The 17,942-nt window shown below is 35.0% G+C and overlaps 2 protein-coding genes across 16 annotated transcripts in view; one reads left to right on the top strand and one right to left on the bottom strand.

Annotated features, from left to right (window-relative positions):
• ADAM23 (ADAM metallopeptidase domain 23) overlaps positions 1-17,942 on the bottom strand; it is a 75,085-nt gene that overhangs the window by 4,164 nt on the left and 52,979 nt on the right. For 2 of the 12 annotated variants that reach the window (XM_083842241.1, XM_083842244.1), the window contains exons 22-26: positions 17,478-17,597; positions 16,388-16,556; positions 14,483-14,594; positions 6,568-6,658; positions 3,516-3,570 (exon numbers count right to left, since the gene is read on the bottom strand). In XM_083842241.1, the coding sequence (XP_083698367.1) occupies positions 3,516-3,570; positions 6,568-6,658; positions 14,483-14,594; positions 16,388-16,556; positions 17,478-17,597 (547 nt within the window). Of the gene's footprint in view, positions 1-3,515; positions 3,571-6,567; positions 6,659-10,047; positions 10,139-12,444; positions 12,807-14,482; positions 14,595-14,636; positions 15,526-16,387; positions 16,557-17,477; positions 17,598-17,942 lie in introns of those variants that run through there. The other 10 variants (XM_083842245.1, XM_083842247.1, XM_083842249.1 and 7 more) reach the window with 7 other exon arrangements.
• The window catches only part of DYTN (dystrotelin), a 71,619-nt gene that overhangs the window by 52,543 nt on the left and 1,134 nt on the right, over positions 1-17,942 (top strand). For 2 of the 4 annotated variants that reach the window (XM_083842282.1, XM_083842281.1), the window contains exon 14: positions 13,695-14,476. The gene's annotated coding sequence lies outside the window, so the exon portion shown is untranslated. Of the gene's footprint in view, positions 1-13,694; positions 14,477-17,450; positions 17,590-17,942 lie in introns of those variants that run through there. The other 2 variants (XR_014586202.1, XR_014586201.1) reach the window with 2 other exon arrangements.

Raw genomic sequence — 17,942 nt, 5'->3', positions numbered from 1 at the left:
TACCATCACTGCTGCCATGTTAAATATACAATACATGAAGTTTTCCTAGTGGATCAAGACACTAATGGATGCGTGCAAAGGTAACTTCTTTTTGAGAAGACTGTCAAAGACTGGTAGGCATCCTTTGTTCTGTATTTTCTTTGGGTACCAGTGCCTGCATTTTTGTAAGGTGCATGCTTTGTAAGAATTGTTGGCTTCTGAGATATCACTATATTCATTTTTATTTTTTTAAGCATTTCCCCTCTAGGAGTACTGTACTAACACTTCATTTGAATTAAGTTGACTTTACTTAAATACCTCAATCCATCCTCCTCTGTAATACGGTTAAATCTGAGGTAAGTTTTTACTTTTATTTTTTTCAGGCCATCTTGCAGAAGCTGCATGGTAAGCAGTATGAATACAGTAACTTGGTTAAATGTGACTTAAAACGTGCTTTGCATATACTTATGCAAACTTAAACCTGCCTGTTTCAATGTGAGAAGGATATCTGCTTCTTTTTCCCCGTCCTCCCTTTAAACACTGTCTAGGATACCCAAATTCAAACACTAGTGATGACCAACTAATTAGTCAGTCCCTTAAAGCAAATCATCACTGCATGTAAAAAATCTGGATGACATAACTTGTCCTCTTACTCTAAGGAAAGTATCATCTTCTAGTTAGTTTTAAGTGTACAAGTCATTAAAACCTGTACCAAATTACATTCTGTTATCTGAACTTAATTAAACCAAGAAGTAAATTTATTTATTTTTTTTAAGTCTTAGAGCAAGCTACAGAGGCCAGATCTGTATTTCATCCATCTGAAATACACATTTCAAGGAATAAGATACTAATCAAATTACTACCTTTCTTCACTTAGGATATTCTGCTAAGAGTGTTATTAAGAGGGGAAAAAAAAAAAACAACACCTGAGGAACCAAAAGAACACTTAAGACAGGAGCCTGAAACAGCCTCTGAAACACTGAGCATCAGTTACAGTGCCCATACGGCAGCATAGTACACATGCAAAACATTAAGAGCTTGCCACAGCTCTCTGCTGCAGTCTTAGTACTTCACAGAAGTAAGCAGGTGCTTCCCTGACCTGCCTTAGATTCATCCTGAATCATCAGCCATTTTAATACTACAATGAAGGCAGCAGTGTTTCTTAAATCAGCAAATAGAACCAGTTGCTATCTTCCCTAAGAAAATTAGAATGAACAGAAATGGAACTAGATGATTTTCAGATCCTGGATATTTGCAGCCCACACCATTTTATAGCTATGTATTATAAAAGCAAAAGTTTTCACACAGTATTAGGCTAAACTTCAAGTAAGCTTCAGCAAGGTCGTTTTGACTCTGATTCAATCACATCATCTAACTAGACACATCTCCAGGGCCTGTTTCATGCATGCTATTTTCTTGGGCCCGTGTCCGTGCCCAGTCAGACAGTAGACAACTGTAGCATTTGAAGAACAGAGGCTTTGAGTACTCTGCCCGGGACACAAGCAGCGCTGCTCTGCACTAGTGCATGCTGAAAGCTGTTTCAAACACTGTACTGATAGAGCTTAAGACACAAGGTACATGGATGTCTGCCTTAGAAAAATTAGTGGGGTATTTCAATGTATGACAGCAACTATCTGTGATACACAACTCCAACTGATTACTGAACTAATCTCCTTTAAAATTCTTCCCTCGATCTGAAAATAAAACAAGTTTGCTTTCTTTAAACAGTGTATTCAAAGCGAACTGGGGACCATCTGTGGGGAAACCAAATAGCAGGGCAAGCAGAAGAGACCTGTAGGGAAGGCCACATAAGAGAATGATACTGTTTCCTAGTTTGTTGTTCATGTGGAAAATCTTTAAGAACATTAACTACTTTTTGCACTTAACATTTTAATGCCTAGTTAAATAATGATAGTCAGACTTTCAGTCTGTAATCTGACCAGAAAAAAATCTCTAACAAAAACAAAATTATAGATGATTCTGAACCAAAAAAACATACTACACTGTAATATGATAAAGTATAATACTGCATAACATGGTTATTGTTACAAAGGAAAAAATACTTCAGAGAAAAAAAGATGTTTTTAAAAAAGGCTGGATATATGCAAGAAATACCTTTCTGTAATCCTCTGCATTTCTTTTCCCCACTAATTAGGAACATGGTTACACAGTATATTACTTGCAAATCCTCTACCGAAGTATTTAAAGATTTGTCCAAAGCCAGTATTTCAATCATTTAAAATAGCCAATGCTGTCATAAGCATTCTTAAAGCATGGTTCAAATGCTGGTCAAGAGATTAAATAAATGACCCTTTTGCTATTAAAAAAAATAATTGAAATTAACAAAATGAGAGGCTAATATTAAGATTAGTAGCTTAAAATAAAATGCTGACCTGCTGTTTATTGTACTAGTTTGGAAAAAAAAAAGTGAGAAAATACATAATTCGATTCTGATACTGATGTTTATGTAGGTAGTGGCTGTATCTAGGTCATGATACATGCTTTAAGGCAGTGCTGCATGAAACCTACTTCCTCACAAAGTCTCCAATAGCATTCTTAGTACCTTACCTTCCATAAGCTTTTGGGGTCTACATGCATCTGCATGGACCAGACAAAAATATGGCATCTCTAAGGACTAAGCAAGTTTTTAGTTCAACCGTTAATCCTCCATTTAAAAAACAGAAAACCCTGGAGCTCTTTAGCTACGAAAAAATTGCTGGAATTATATAGAATTGTACCTACAATCAGTTCTTCTCTATCAGCCGCTTACGCCTTGTGATACAACAAGAAGCAGTTTTTCAAGCACATTTACATCACTTTTACTAGCATTGATTCTTAGCACCATTACTTTATTACTAAAACCGTCTTACTGTTAAAGTCGATAACAAAAGCATTTAATTGGCTTATATTATTGCCGTAGCTTTGCAAATGTACATGAATATATGCTAGAAAAATAAGCAAGCATATGGCCCTGAAACTGACATTGCAGCCAATGCAGAAGGCCCACATAAAAAATACTCTCATTGTAAAATTGCCCTATGTGGTTCCTGTATAAGATGCCATATACTGAAATCTTGCACAGACTTGCTACATCAAAATCAATGTCACGTTTCATGAATGCCTTATTTCTGTATACTGCCTAGCAGAGTTCCGATAGAAACATATAGGACTTCCTTTAATGCAGTCTAAACCCCAGCAGCTTTAGAAGTACTATGCGAAGCTCAACCAAAATAAAATCTATTTCCTAACAAGGTCTCCACTCACAGCTCTGCTTGGAGTTGCCTTTAACTCCAAACCACCAGAAAGGTTCTGTAAGGCTTTATGCACCCAAAGATTGTCAGACAACTTTTTTTTCCTTCCCTATTCCATCCACATGTCAACTTCATTAGAAAAATTAATCTAGAATTCATTCTTGTAAATTGACTGTAAATTTTTACCTCATTTCTCTAAACTTGCATCAAGCCTACTTTTATGCTTCCCTTGCAATCCTCCCCCCCGCCCAGTTCATGAACAAAATTTGCTTAGTTGCAGCTTACGTTTGATTTGGACTTGACACCACAGTATCGTATGTTCATATGAAAATCTGATAACCTGTGAAACAGAAATCACATCTCCCAGTTTGTAAAGCATTAGCTACCTTCTCTCATATTTGCATATCACTTGCTTAAAATGGAAAAGTTAAAGTCCTCTATTATCCTCATCTGTCCCTCCAGATATATTTAAAGCAAAGTATCAGAGGGTCTACATATGCAAGACCTCTTTTGTATACAAAAGTTGAAAAGCCTCCAACCCCCAGAAGAAACATGCACTTCAAGCTGTGAGCTAGGCCAGGCCAGTGTTTTTGAGGTTCTGCTACAGAATGAATGCTTGTATTTGGTCTTTCGAGAATAGCAACTTCGAGACTTTTCCAATACAGATCCTCTATAGGTATAATGAGCTTTATATTTGGGCAAAAGATTGACAGCAGGATGCAAAGAAGAACAGGTGCTACAGTGCTGATGAAAAAGACCTTCAGTCCAGGCCAAAGGCTGGTAAGGCACAAGACAGATAAAGAACAGTTTAGAGTTTACCTAAAATTCAGAATCACCTAAAGTTTTTATGTTTTAATAGCTTGTATTGTGTTTTAAACGAATAATACATTTGTAATGCAAAAAGTAATTTAGGGATAAATACTGTGTCTAGAAAGTACATGACTTGTTAAGCAGACATATGTCTGATGGCATAATACAAGTCCAAAAATACTTCTCAACAAAATGTAGTTTGGTTAATTCCCATGGGAAGTTGCAATAGTGGCGATTCTGAGATTATCACTTTAGAAGTGCATACATTGTTGTTCTCAATAAATCGAAAAAAATTAACAAATGTTTATAGCCAAATTTTCTGCAAGGCTTGTGTATTTAGTTAAAAAGGTAACTGTAGTAAAATGTAAAAATAAAAAACAATCAGTTCTGCATCTAACCTGAAAATTTTCTGCATTGCTTATATGCCTTATTTAGGTAAAAAGACAACTCTATCCTATAATTCTGCATTTTATAGGACATGGTTTAAAAAAAAAAAGTATTTGTTAATACTACAGAGTGTATTTGATACATACAAAAGGTTTGTAAAAAGCTTAAGGCACAGACTGGACCTTTAGACATGAGATCTTTCGATCCATCAAATGGGAAGAATCCCAATTCCTTAATTTGTTAACACCACATACAAATCCAAATCTGTCACTGCATGTTCTAAAATACATACCTCATTTGGAATCTCTCCTTTTGAACACAAATTTGATGCAGAAACACAATAAAAAATGCATAAATACTAAAAACAATTATTTAACTAAATGGAAAATATTTATCTGTCATAATATGAGACACAATGGTAAAGGTATGGGACTATATTAAAGCTACATTGTTTTGAAATGTCCTGTGGTAGCTTACAAATACTGGAGACCGAACCAGGGGTATTTATTGTACAAGAAAGTGGATTTATTTAACTGAGAAACTGTAAAAAAATAAAAACCATCTCAAGGTAAGTCTATCAGCAGGTATTAAAAAGGCTTATAAAGATCATACATATACACCCAGGGCTAAAAATTGACTGATGTTTTTATACACTTCGTATTTAATCTTTTCTTACTGAAGTAAATGAGGAGCACTGAACACCAGTGCTCTGACTCCCGCTAGGGACACACAGAGCTCTGCGGCTTGCGCCAGTGCCAGGGGAAGCGCAGGGAGCGCTAAATCTGCCTGCTCCAGGCAAGCTCCAGGTGCAAGGCATGAAGCCCTGAGCAAGTGTTTAGAGAAATACTAGAATGAACGCAGCAGGGGCTGGGTCTTTCTGCAAACCCTGATACTGACAGGCAGTGCAACAGGAACAAATAATTGTCTCTTCCAGCAGTGTGCAAACTCTGTTTTCAGCTGGGCTGAAAGATATTTGCTTCTATATACAGGTGTAATTAAGGTCACCAGACGCTATGAAAATGTAACAGTCAAACAGAAGTAAACATTTTCAGGTGACCTCTGAAAGTGAATGAACAGAGAAAATAATGATCGGGTCATCTTTATATTTTTATATCCTTCATCAATTAGAATTTTTTTTCCTCAAGTCATACATGGAATATGAATATAGATAATATATAACATTATTTCAATTATTATAAAAAAATGATTATTGAGGAATTATACTTTATTGTTCTATCATGACTTATTCTTAATTCATGTTACTGAAAAGCAATAGCAACTTGAATAGCATGAAAACTTACTTTTTTCTGTGCTTCCATGTATTGTAAGGTTAAAGCACTGGTTCTAAATTTAGATCCTTTTTACCAAATATGGACCATGCATGCATATAGACCTGACACTACAAAAAAAAAATCAGTAATTAAGTATCTTTGCACAAGACTCTCTTTAATGGTCACAAGTAGAATGACTATCACGTTACTGTTGATAGCTGTAAGACACGTTGAACTAGAAACAGGTGAGAACAGTTCTTACCTCTCAGGAGAAACTTTGAGACTTCAAAGTGTTATCTCTAAAGCTAAGCTGAAATTTTATTAAAATTGTGATTCAGTAATAAAAAACAAGCAGCCAGAAACGAAAGTTAGCTCTGGTATTTCTGAGACAACTGTTTCAGTAATGCATTTTTGTTACTGAAAACTACTTATGTACTGCCACCACTTACCATTTTCACTTAAGAGATTAGATTATTTAAAAAAAAATCAGTTTTAAAGTTCTATTGCATTCAAAAATAAAAGCTTCCCAAGAAATTTATCTTTGGGGAATTTTAACCACTGTATTCAATTGAGAGAGAACAACACTACTAACTGGAAATTTAAAAAGAGCTTGCTTGCTAATTGCTGGGATGAATTCTTGAATGTTAAATTGTTTCTTTTATTGTTCTTCAACTTTGCACCCTGATGACATTGGCTAGTTTTGAATCCATTTCCTCCTCTTGTTCAGCACATGCCTAATTCTCTCTCTTGTTATTGTTTGTGGGAGGGGGTTACTTAAAAATCTTGTAGCAGGAACTCAAAATTTAGTGATGTAAGCAAGAAATAGAAATGCCATAGCCACTGAAGAGAAGACATGCGGCATTGCTTACTTAAAGCCCCATCCTGTCCCCCCAAGGACAATAGCTGCTACCAGGATGGCACCAGCGATGGAGCCTATTATAAGATTGGTGGCACTAGGACCTGTGATAAAGGATTACGGTAAGAAAGACAAGAACCAACCACTGTATTCACATTAAGTGAAGCAACTGAAGGGTAGTCAACAATTCAAGAAATACAGACAGCACACAAGGTGATGTCTGTAGACAATTTCAGCAGGCCCAACTTACTTTTAATAGCAAGAATGAACAAAGCTGTTGGTCTCTGCCCTGTGTGCTATGTTGACTTCTACCACAGATAGAATCTAATATTAGACAGTAAATTCTGTTGTGACTTATTCCATCATCTAGTGAAATAACTTTAACTGAGGACACTAAGAAATCTGTAAATAATTCCTTAACTGAAAGGTAACATTATAAATGCTATACGTTTTATGACTACAGCAAGTGAAAAAAAATCACCCCCCCCATTTATTTTTTAAGTAGACCCTGAAAGGTGGTAGACATTTTAATTTGAGCTGAGAGCATCTAGTACCACTTGCTAATCAGAGTCCAGACTCCCTACCGTTAACGTCAATGCTAAATTTACAAACAATTGTTTGACAAAGGAAAGGATTATATAATAAGGAACAGAAGTTGACATAAAAGCTGTATTCCCATTAAGCTTTCCAAACATCAAAGCATCTCTTCATCATCCTCAATAAGCTACTTAACAACAAAGTGGGGAAGGGTGGAGCAGGAAAAAAAGCAACAAAAAGCAGCAGCACAAAATATATTTGTGCACTTCTCTGAAAAGGCAAGAGAACACCTAAATAAGAAATTCATAATTGACCCGTAAGTGCTCTATTTACACAGGGTGGAAGAAAACAGACAATAGATTTGAGTATTTTACCATTTTAATTGCTCTACACAAAAATTACCTATCGAGTACTCTTTGATGTAAAGCTAATTGCATCTGAGCTCAAGACAAAATAAAACCAACACAACAGTTCTTTTGCAGCATATTGCACACTATGTTTAAACACTTAAATATCCAGGAATAGCCTTCAAAAACAGTTCTTACCTCCTATCCCAGTCTCTCAAAATCAACACTTCAACACAGCAATAAAAAAAATTACTGTTTTAAATGTTCTGAAGCTGAGTTTTGAAAGCTATCAGACAGCTAAAATAAAAAAGAAAAAGTAGCAGCCAGAGATCAGCAAAGGAAAGAGAAAGGGCAACTGCAGTAGCTCAAAGTTTTAAGCTGTTAGGTCAGTATCCCAAAGCCTTCTGTCCAGTCCCAGACACTACAATAGGAAAATACCCTAAGTTTTAAAATGTTTTAAAATGTAGCAGGGTTACCTAACTTCATTGCAGCCATTATACATTCCCCATATCAGTGCTTTTGAATATAAGATTAGCTAAAAGAAAACAATATTTTTTTCTCAGATTTTGTTTGTAACATCCAGTGGTATGTAAGAATTACTCTGCAAACATGTCATGAACTGATTCATGTCAATATACAATTCAGGAATTGAAGAGTATACAAACACTGCTGAAAATAAGTATGATTTAGCGCTCTGAATTAGTATACACAAAAATCAGGTATACAAAAAAAAATTATTTTCCACTCAACTTTCATGGGGAAAAAAAAAACAACACAAACAAAACAGATTTTGCCATGAACTTAAGCTGAATACTTTCTTGAGGACCACACATTTACTTCAGGAGGACTGTTTGCTACAAGGAAGCGTAGCAAAATGGGGCTTATACATTCTCCCAAATCTTTTCAAACATTTGCTTTAAAAATTGTTTCCAGCAATTCACACACAAAGAGTATTCAGGAATATTAATAAAAGACTTAGACTGAAAAGAAATAAGGTGAGCTTTACAGATATAAGCAGTGCACAGATTGGACAACAGTAATTAAATAGGTAATTTTTCACAGTTTGGAAGAAAATATCTTATTTGGACTTACTTACCTTTAAAGTCACACCTGGCTCTAAATCAACAGGAATAAGCATGATGGAGGGTAAATGAGTGCCATCTGACAGGCATTGTACTCACAACTAAGACTTGCTATGAACAGTTCACAACTTAACAAGCTACTGTATTTCACTTGGATGTGCATCTTACTCTGGATTTTATCAGACGACTGCACACAACAAAAAGACTGAAAACACAGCAAGTAATTTACCTGTAAGAAATTTCAGAAGCCTTGATAAACTCTAATGCTGATTTCTTTCTAGCCATAAAATGCTATCTTCCCACAAAAGAGATACAACGATTAACTGATTGTAATGCATTCATAACTTAGATAAGAAAGTACCAAAGGGCCGCTTTTTATCATCTCTCTTCTTCCTGTGTTCCCTGGTTGCTAAATGTTTGAGAAAAAGTCTATTTTGTAGTGGACACTCATTCAACAAAGAACAAACTTCTGTTCTTTCAATACAGGAAGCCAATACTAGTTTTATTCACTTTAAATATGGAAGAATTCAATGAAAATTCAAACATAAGACAATATATGAGACAATCAGGCTAAGTTAATGGAAAATTTACTAAATTGTGTTATGTAAAAAAGGGGGTCCTAAACAGCTATTTTTCATAGAATGTTTTGGGTTGGAAGGGACCTTTAAAGGTCATCTTGTCCAACATCCCCCTGTCATGGGCAGGGACACCTCCCACTAGATCAGATTGCTCAAAGGAACGTCCACCCTGACTTTGAACACTTCCAATAACGAAGCATCCGCAACTTCTCTGGGCAACCTGTTCCACCGTCTCACTACCCATTGTAAAACATTTCTTCCTTAAAGCTGATCTCAATCTATCTTCTTTCAGTTTTAAAACCATTGCTCTTTGCCATGTGACTACAGGCCCTGGGAAAGTCTATCTTTCCTGTGAGCCTCCACACACCTATGAAAAGCAAATAGCCACTATTAAAATTGAGGTAGTGGGCTAACGCTTATATGTGAAGACTATACTTCAGCATTCTACTGCCTTCAGGTAACAGAATCTTAGCAACAGGATATTTGGAAGCTTTACTGTAAAACTAGCTATATACACTATTATCAGCTTTCATTTTCCTAGCTAGATTGTGTGAACCATTATTAGACTGAAAGCCCCAAAGAGTGTAATAAACAATTTGCTTTTTGTCAAATAGTCCAGGTTACCCTGATTCTATTTTGCAAAATAGTAACAAACTCATTTTTCCATTACTTTTGTAATTTGGCATAATGTGAACATTCAGACATTTAATTTTACTGTGACAATGCAAAAATTCACAAACTTTTTGTTTTATGCCCCACATTATCCCAGACAGGAGAAGGTTCAACACTGCATGAGCAAATCACACGACACAGACACAGTCAAATCACACGACAAATACGGTCACCACACGACAAAGCTAAAGGGGTAATACACAGAGGGCTCAGGTGCATACAGTTACCTCACACACTAGGCACCAGACATAAAACTCAAACTAAGAAAAATGCTTACTCTATTCCCCACCCTGTGCCTCCAAAAATCACCCCCAAGGCCAGAATGGTCCCTGCCACTGCACCTATTAGCCTGTTAGTGGCCATGCTCACTGTGTGGAGGGAAAAGTGAAGATTTTTTAAGGAAATGATCACATCATATATGTCTGAAATGAAAACAAAATAATTCCTCAAAGGAATATTTTACTTTATAATCCATCATCTGATAAGCAATCCAAACCTCCAACCAAACTTTTATTTACCAAATACCGTAGCTTTAAAAATTCTGAAGTAAGCTTTATGTGATTTCATTTGAACCCCTGCAAATACTTCAGTGAAAAGCTTCCCTGTAAACATAAGACTTATTCCTTTTAGCTTGTGATTTTATTATTTACTTAAAAAAGGAACATCCTCAGCCTGCTGCTTAGTTAATTTTAGGACAGCCAAAATGTAAATAAATCACCAATAAGAAAACTTCCTGTTGATCACCAGAAAGATACTGTATCCAGAGTATAACTAAGCAAATAAAAACTGTTTGTTTGAAAACAGTTCAATTGCAGGGAAAAGAAAACAGAACAACTTTTAATTAAGTCCTTTACAAGTGTGTAATATTTTTGTTTGTTACTGCATTTATCAAACAGGACCCTATTTATCTATATCACCTACAGACAATTAACACTTTTTAAAAGGAAAAACCTACCCTAGTAATGTGCTTCAGGTAACAGCTTGGAACTTCAGTATGTTCAGAGACTCTCTTAAGTACACTGAGGCCTTATTTTTGAAGGAAGCTTTTTTTTGAGGAAAGAAAAAAAAACCTGTATTTCCTACATGTTATAAAAGATTAAAAGTTGGATAGATTCATTGTGTCTTAACAGATCATAAACAAGCACCTGAATTCTCTAATGGGAACTTTTTCAGGGGACAAAAACTTGATAATCTTCATCAATAAGTCTCTTTTGAAACTTTCTCTTTTTTTTTAATTCCATAAATATACACAAACACACACACACACTTGAGACGTACGTTTTATATTAAAAACAAACACTATTCCACTAGTCAAAACAGAGGCCCAATTCTGCAGTGAAATTGCAAAGAAAGAATATTGTGTGCATATGGAGCCCCACTGACTTCAAAACTATTAGCCAGCATTGTAAAATAATTCAAAGTTTCTGCAGTAACCAAAAACTAACAGCAAGAACTCCTTGTCTTCTCCAAACAGTTACCATCCTGAATTGCTCTCCTGTGGGTCGGCTAGTACAGGTTGCTGAGTTTAGACTAATTCAAGAGTCAAGCATTAATACCAACATAATTAACATAATTAAGGATGACCAATTTTTAAATCCTTAAGTACAGTATGGAGGCAAAGGCAATTGACGGATGATACAAAGGTCTGAAAAGTACAGTAGAAGCAGTAATCAATTATCAATTACAACAATATGTAAACAAATAGCAATACTTTTTTGCTATACTTAATCTAATCGTAGTAAGAAAAATGGTGGAATCTATGGTGTGAAAAATCTTAAAGCTATTGTGAAATTTCACATCTCTGTATAAAAGATATATACTCGTGTAAGTATAGAAACTCTCCTAAATAATTATCTGCTCTCATGCTATTTAAGCACTAGGTTTCAGCACTAACCACTATGGTAAGTAGTTGAAATAGGAAGAAATTAAACCCTGAATCATGTAACATACAGGTGATATTGACTTAAGCAAATCTTTCTGTATCAAAGCTTCTCACAATACATGAACACGATTCTAGTTTATTTGCAAAATATTTTCCTTTCCCCTTATATCAAAGTATAAGGATTCCAACACAAGTAGGTAGTTTAATGCAAAGAATTAACTCATCATCAAGGGATTGTTCTTGTCAGGAAGAGTTGGTGTCCCTGTCTAAACATGACATAAGGTGTGAAGTAGATGGAAGTGATGGAGATTTATTTATTTTAAATGACAGATTTGTAAATTAATTGTGTAAGCAATACAAAAACTTTCACTAGATTCTTGTAAAAATGTTACTACTACAATATAAAATCTCTTTCAATTTTTTGTATTCAGTCTGAATTTGTCAAATATCTGAACTTTTGACACTCAAAACAAGAAGCATATCTGCTAGGTTGGATCTATTCTTAATGATATATATGCTTATGTAAGTAAGAAAAATCCAGTGTTTTCTAATTTGAGAATGTACTTTTTTTTTTTTTTTTTTTTTTTACAATGTGATACTAAAACATTTTCCAATTTTCTTTACACCTGGATATGGCCACATTTAAAGAACAAATAAAACAAAAATTGCTGTATTCCAATCACGTGAACATAACTAACCACTTAAAAACTTTCACGTATAAAGTGTAGTACTCATCATCAAAACTGTAAAAATTGAAGGTTTGGTATCAGTACCATGGATATGGCTACTCACTCTGTCTAGGCTTGATTTTATGGATTTTCTCTGCCCTGGTTTTGAGAGTCAGATTATATTCATTCTAGCTTGTTCCTTAGATTTCTGGTCATATCAGATGTCACTTTGTGATGCTGGATTTAGTTTAGATGCAATGTTCTCGCAGCTGAATCTGCTACACTTTTCTCAAAAACAAAACAACAACAACAAAAAAACCACGAGTATTCTATTTCTGAATCTTTACAGAAGTACAGAAGGTTACTTCTGTATTCTTTTGACATCTCCCAGAGGAATCCTCTATTAGCATACCAAAAGAGATTATAGTGGCTGTCAGTGTGCAGGCTCCTAAATTCACTTCCAGGTGATTCAGCATCAATAAATTACTGCAACAACATACACAAAAATAACTCGTCTTTTAAGATTCTTTGAGCCACCTTGTAACAAAAACATACTCTTCCTTTTTTCAGTGGAATCCACTGAAAACTGGAGTGTAAGCTATACATCTGTACCTAGCAGAAATACATACAGATACTATTCATTAAAGATTTTCTTCCCAGAATCTTTCAGCACTGATACATGAATTTTCATAAAGGTATTTCCATTCTGAAGTCATTCAAGTTAGTTTGAATTACAAGAATCTAACCAAGATAAATATACTTTCTGTGCTGCCTTTCATATAGACCTTTTTACAGATGAGGGAATTAATTCTTACCTATAGGAATTGGAAGTAAGCAATTAAAAATTTGTAAGCAGTGTTCCAAAGTTTGGAAAGTTTTATGGGAAATGGAATGACAAGTATCTTTGTAAGACAGAGTACAAACTAGACAACTAAATAATGAACTGTGGTGGGGTTATAAATCCAGGAAGTACCTGCAAAGATTCCCCATAATATAAATCTGGGCTGTTCTAGAGAACTTCCTTCACAGCAGGAACCTGTTTCAATATGATCTCTTTGACACTTCTTGGGAAAGAACTACTGGAACCGTTCTGCTAAGGGGCAAAGGAATATGGCACACGTGACAGAAGTAGAGCCATTCTGGAGGGACATACCAAAATCCTGTCTTCCCTTCACAGAATATCCTGGGCTAGAATGGACCCACAAGGATCATTGAGTCCAACTCCCGTGAAGCCCTGGATACTTTAAAGTGTAATGAATTGCACTGTGAGCTCTAAGGACTACATTTTTAAGCTTCTTTCCATCAGCTTTATAGAATGTGCAGAATGCTCTAGAACTGGGATTTAGCTGAAATCTTTTTTTTTTTTCCCCACAGGTTTCTCGTTTGTTTATTGGCAACTTTATCTGTAAATGCATACGTGATTCTGGATAAATACAGTCTGATGTTGGATAATATCCTGATAACAGGGAAGACTTAAAAACCTTAGACAGCACAATCCAAAGACGTTGTTTGGAAGAGAAGTCAGTGAGAATCTCAAGTGCTTGTCTTCCTCTCTAAAAAATTTTGACAAATTTTTGACAGTAACTCCTCTTCATATTTTTACTTCATATACATATGAAGTAGGTTGAAATACCTACTATACAGGTAAGCAATAATGGTCATAAAAATAATGTAAGTCCATAAGAATCTTATTTTTCTTCCCATTGAAATCTGATGCCAAGGAACCAAAGCTATTTTCACCAGGGATATTTTGACTTTTCCCTTATGTGACAGCTCTCTGAATTACCTGAGAAGAGCTATGGGAACTGGAAATCTCTAGTAAAACATAAATGCTCAAATAAATAAAAAGTAAGAGCTACATTTAGTCAGCTTCCAATCATAATGATTGAAAAAATTGAGAGTAGGTGACAAAGGAAAGATCAGAAAGTATGTACTATTATGTATTGAAATCTTCCCAAAATTTAAATTAGAAAATTAAAAGTTTAATCAATTCTCAAAGCAGAAAGACCTACATCATCTACATGAAGCAGAATTTTGCTGTCTGTCTCTAAACAGGACTGTGCAGTATTTTTCTCTTCCTATATGCTAATTCTACTACCACGTATCGACTGAAAAAATATCATAAATATTTGAAAGAACATTACAACTGAAATCACACAAACCCTTGGGTCCTTCATCCTTCTTGTTACCAGTATCCCTGACAGGATCGTCAATACTGCAGTCTGTCCCAGCCCAAGAGAAATTACAAATGCAAGTGGCTTCATTACTACATACCTGGAAAAGAAAAGAAATAAAAACAGCTGTTTTTAAACTGTATTTTCTTAAATTTATTCAAAGTAATTAGGTAGTTAGTTCACACAATAAAAATTCATTCACTTATATATTATAGCAATAACACTGAGTGTTTAGAAAGAGCATAAAATATCAGGAGCCTGAAAGTTTGCTTTAGCCCTCTAAATACACTCAGATGCTAGGAAAAGCAGAAGAGTTCCTAGTGGTTCCATCATCACTTGCACTACACAGCTGCACAGGATGCGAGAAAGAACAGAAATTCTCATCCACCAAGAAACTATCCAGACTCATTATCTCTTCACCAGCAAACTATGTAGACTTTTGGCCTGGATGTTCAGAAGGAATACAAACGTTTCCATTTAAAAATCTAAGAGCAGGTCATGCTTTACAACCTTTCATTTACAGTTTGTTCTCATGGAGAAAAAACTGTAAGATTTTCAGTGCTTTTGTCCTCATTTTTCTCTAAGCAGCAATGAGGACTGCTTTTGTTTCTAAGAATAGTTCCAAGTCTACATGTATTTAAATGACCTCTAAAGAGGATGTACTCACTAAAATTGGCAGTATATTTGTCATAGATATAGGAAAACCTATCCAACCAGGAAAACCTACAATATCAAATCAATAGCACAAGTTAGTATCTATAAACCTTTCACACGAAAAGGAATATGGAATGTCTTGCTAAAGATTACTAAAGAAAAAGCATGACATGAGAAAAAGACACAAAACAAAGAATGAAGTTTTGATTGTGAGATTTGAAGGGAAGTCGATCATTAGGCATCAGCTGATAACATGTTTTGGATACTGGAACAAACCCAAAGACTACTTAACTTACACACTAATAATTGGAAGTAACATGTGTTTTTCAATTTTTTATCTCACTCTGCTTCTTGAAGTATTCACTGAAGGAACTTATCTAGAAAGATGATGATAAATGCATCTTATGACAGGTTTGATCAGCTGAAGTATTCTTTTAAAATTACCCAAAGCAAAACAGAAAACGTAGCATAATTCCCTCACCACTCATGCCACTCTTCAAAATGTACCAAGATTAAATCTCTGAATCTCTTCTAGACCCTCTATTATCTGATTAGAAAAAGGTTCTTGTTAACTTTGAACCCAGCTGACATTTCTTCGAAGGGCTCAAATTCATGTCTAATCTTCAGTTACACATTAACAAGAAAAAAAAAAAACCACCTTCATGTACAAAGTCCAGCCCCTTAGGCAAGTATATGCCCACTGAATCCTACAGTTTTCAACAATATTACCATTAAGACATAGAACAGTGAATCTGTTCTTCAAAACATTAACATCTTAGACAAATGGACTTAAGGGTAGAATAACAGAATATCATGTACCTGAATGTAAAATGATACAATGTGTGTGTGTTCAGGAAGAACATATCTCTGTTGAGGTCCAGCATTTTACAATTTTAGTAACTTAAGTCATCAGGTGTAATTCCATGAACAGAGGGCCAACTTTCTAAAGGTATAATGCATTACAGAAGTCTTTACAATAACTAGTGTCAAACTTTCTTGATAGTAGCAAAAACAAAACACTTTGGATATAATTGCAGAAGTAATTCGACAACTTCACTTTCTAAAATTTCATCTTTGCTTCACAGGATGTTAGTGCTCCCTAGAATCTAACATTTGCTTTTTGAGATCAGCAGGCCTCAAGGAACACTTTCATGTAGAGAACTGCACAGGGAACATTAAGATCAGACATAACAGAGATAGCTAGAGAAGCATAGCTGCTAACTCCAAACACAGGCTCACCCCATGACCGGAACAGACTTTTCCATTAGAACCAATGGGACAGCTGCTTATGTTCAAGGACTGAATTGGCAGGCACTTTTTGTCCAGACACATCATATGAGGACCACATGGAGCTCCATCCTCCACGTAACCTAAATCTGTATCATCATCTAAAAGAACATGAGCACCACTAGGAAAAATAAGTTTAAAGATAGTATTAGTATTATGACTGCAGTCTTTTGAAAATATTAAACATGTCAGTCTAGATACTAAAAGTTTCATACCTTTCTCACGTCCATACATACACAAATACAACAAAATTATCAAGCCTTTCTCTCCATCCACAGGACTGACAAAGTGTTTCAGTTGTCAGACTAAAAAGAGTCTAGATAATGACCTAAATACTCAAAAGGGTACCTTAGTTTCTTGTTTGTTTTGCAAACAGTCTTCGGTGGACTGTTTTTTCTTTTCTTTTTTTTTTTCTTTGTAAATGCTGCAGATTGCTATTACTAGAAAATACTAAATAACTTCCCAGGTGATGACATTTAAATAAAAACATCAGTGGAATAATAGAAGACTTCAGAATCATTGTTCACTCAGGTTCTAACTATATAACAGAATATTCTTAGTGTGACAGTAATGTTTCCAATGTCTTTAAATACAAATCCAGTACTGTGCACAGCAAACTAAAATCCATTTACCTGACCTTTAACTGAACTGTAACTTAACATCTTATCCAGCCGCAACTCCTCACAGTTCTCTCCCTCTGAACCTTCACTTTCCCTATAGGTATTTATTTCTCTGAGGATATTATGTTTAATTCATGGGTCTTTGGTAATTACAGATCTATTTTTTCCAGAAAAATATAATGCTGACCATTAAATTCTGACTGTGAAGTACTGCTAATAGAGAGTTGAGACAGAATAATCAGGAGAGCAACCCACATTTCACCCTCTTTAAATGTGGAATATTTTCTTTTAATCAGAAGAAACAATGCTGAGAACAATAATTTTCCTGTAAGATATCAATTACTTTTAAATCATGTATTTTTACATTTATTCTTATGTTCTGTTCATTCATTTAGGTTTGACAGAGCAAAATTATCTTTTACCTGCAGTCCACTATTCGTCCTTGATGATAAAATGAATTTGGGATAATTTCTCCTTGAACTTGACCAACTCGTGGAACTTTAGTAAGATTAGTGCAGAGCAAAAAGCCACAGAAAACATCACTGTAATATGAAAACAAAAAATCAAAGTTACTGAAATGGTATGAAATAAATTTACAAAACAGAAAGACCAGCAATGCTGCTGATGATCACATTAAGTAATATAGGACAGTAAGTCACGTGATAGACTTTCAGAGTACAAGTGTAGAAATAAAATGCTATTTGGTGTAAATGACAAGAGGCAGAAACCAGTAGTTATGCATTCTAATGTACCAGTGCACAGTATTCACATAAAGTTCACATGAACAAATTTCATCTGTGCTCTAAATATAATACAATGAAAAGGAGGCGAATTGTACACAGCTTTGTCCTATCAAACTACATTACATTTTCCTACATCTTAACAGC

This window comes from Anser anser, assembly GCF_964211835.1.
Source record: "Anser anser genome assembly, chromosome: 6".
Taxonomy (NCBI): domain Eukaryota; kingdom Metazoa; phylum Chordata; class Aves; order Anseriformes; family Anatidae; genus Anser; species Anser anser.
Note: the sequence above shows the minus strand (reverse complement) of the source record. Positions and strands in the feature narration are given on the sequence as shown.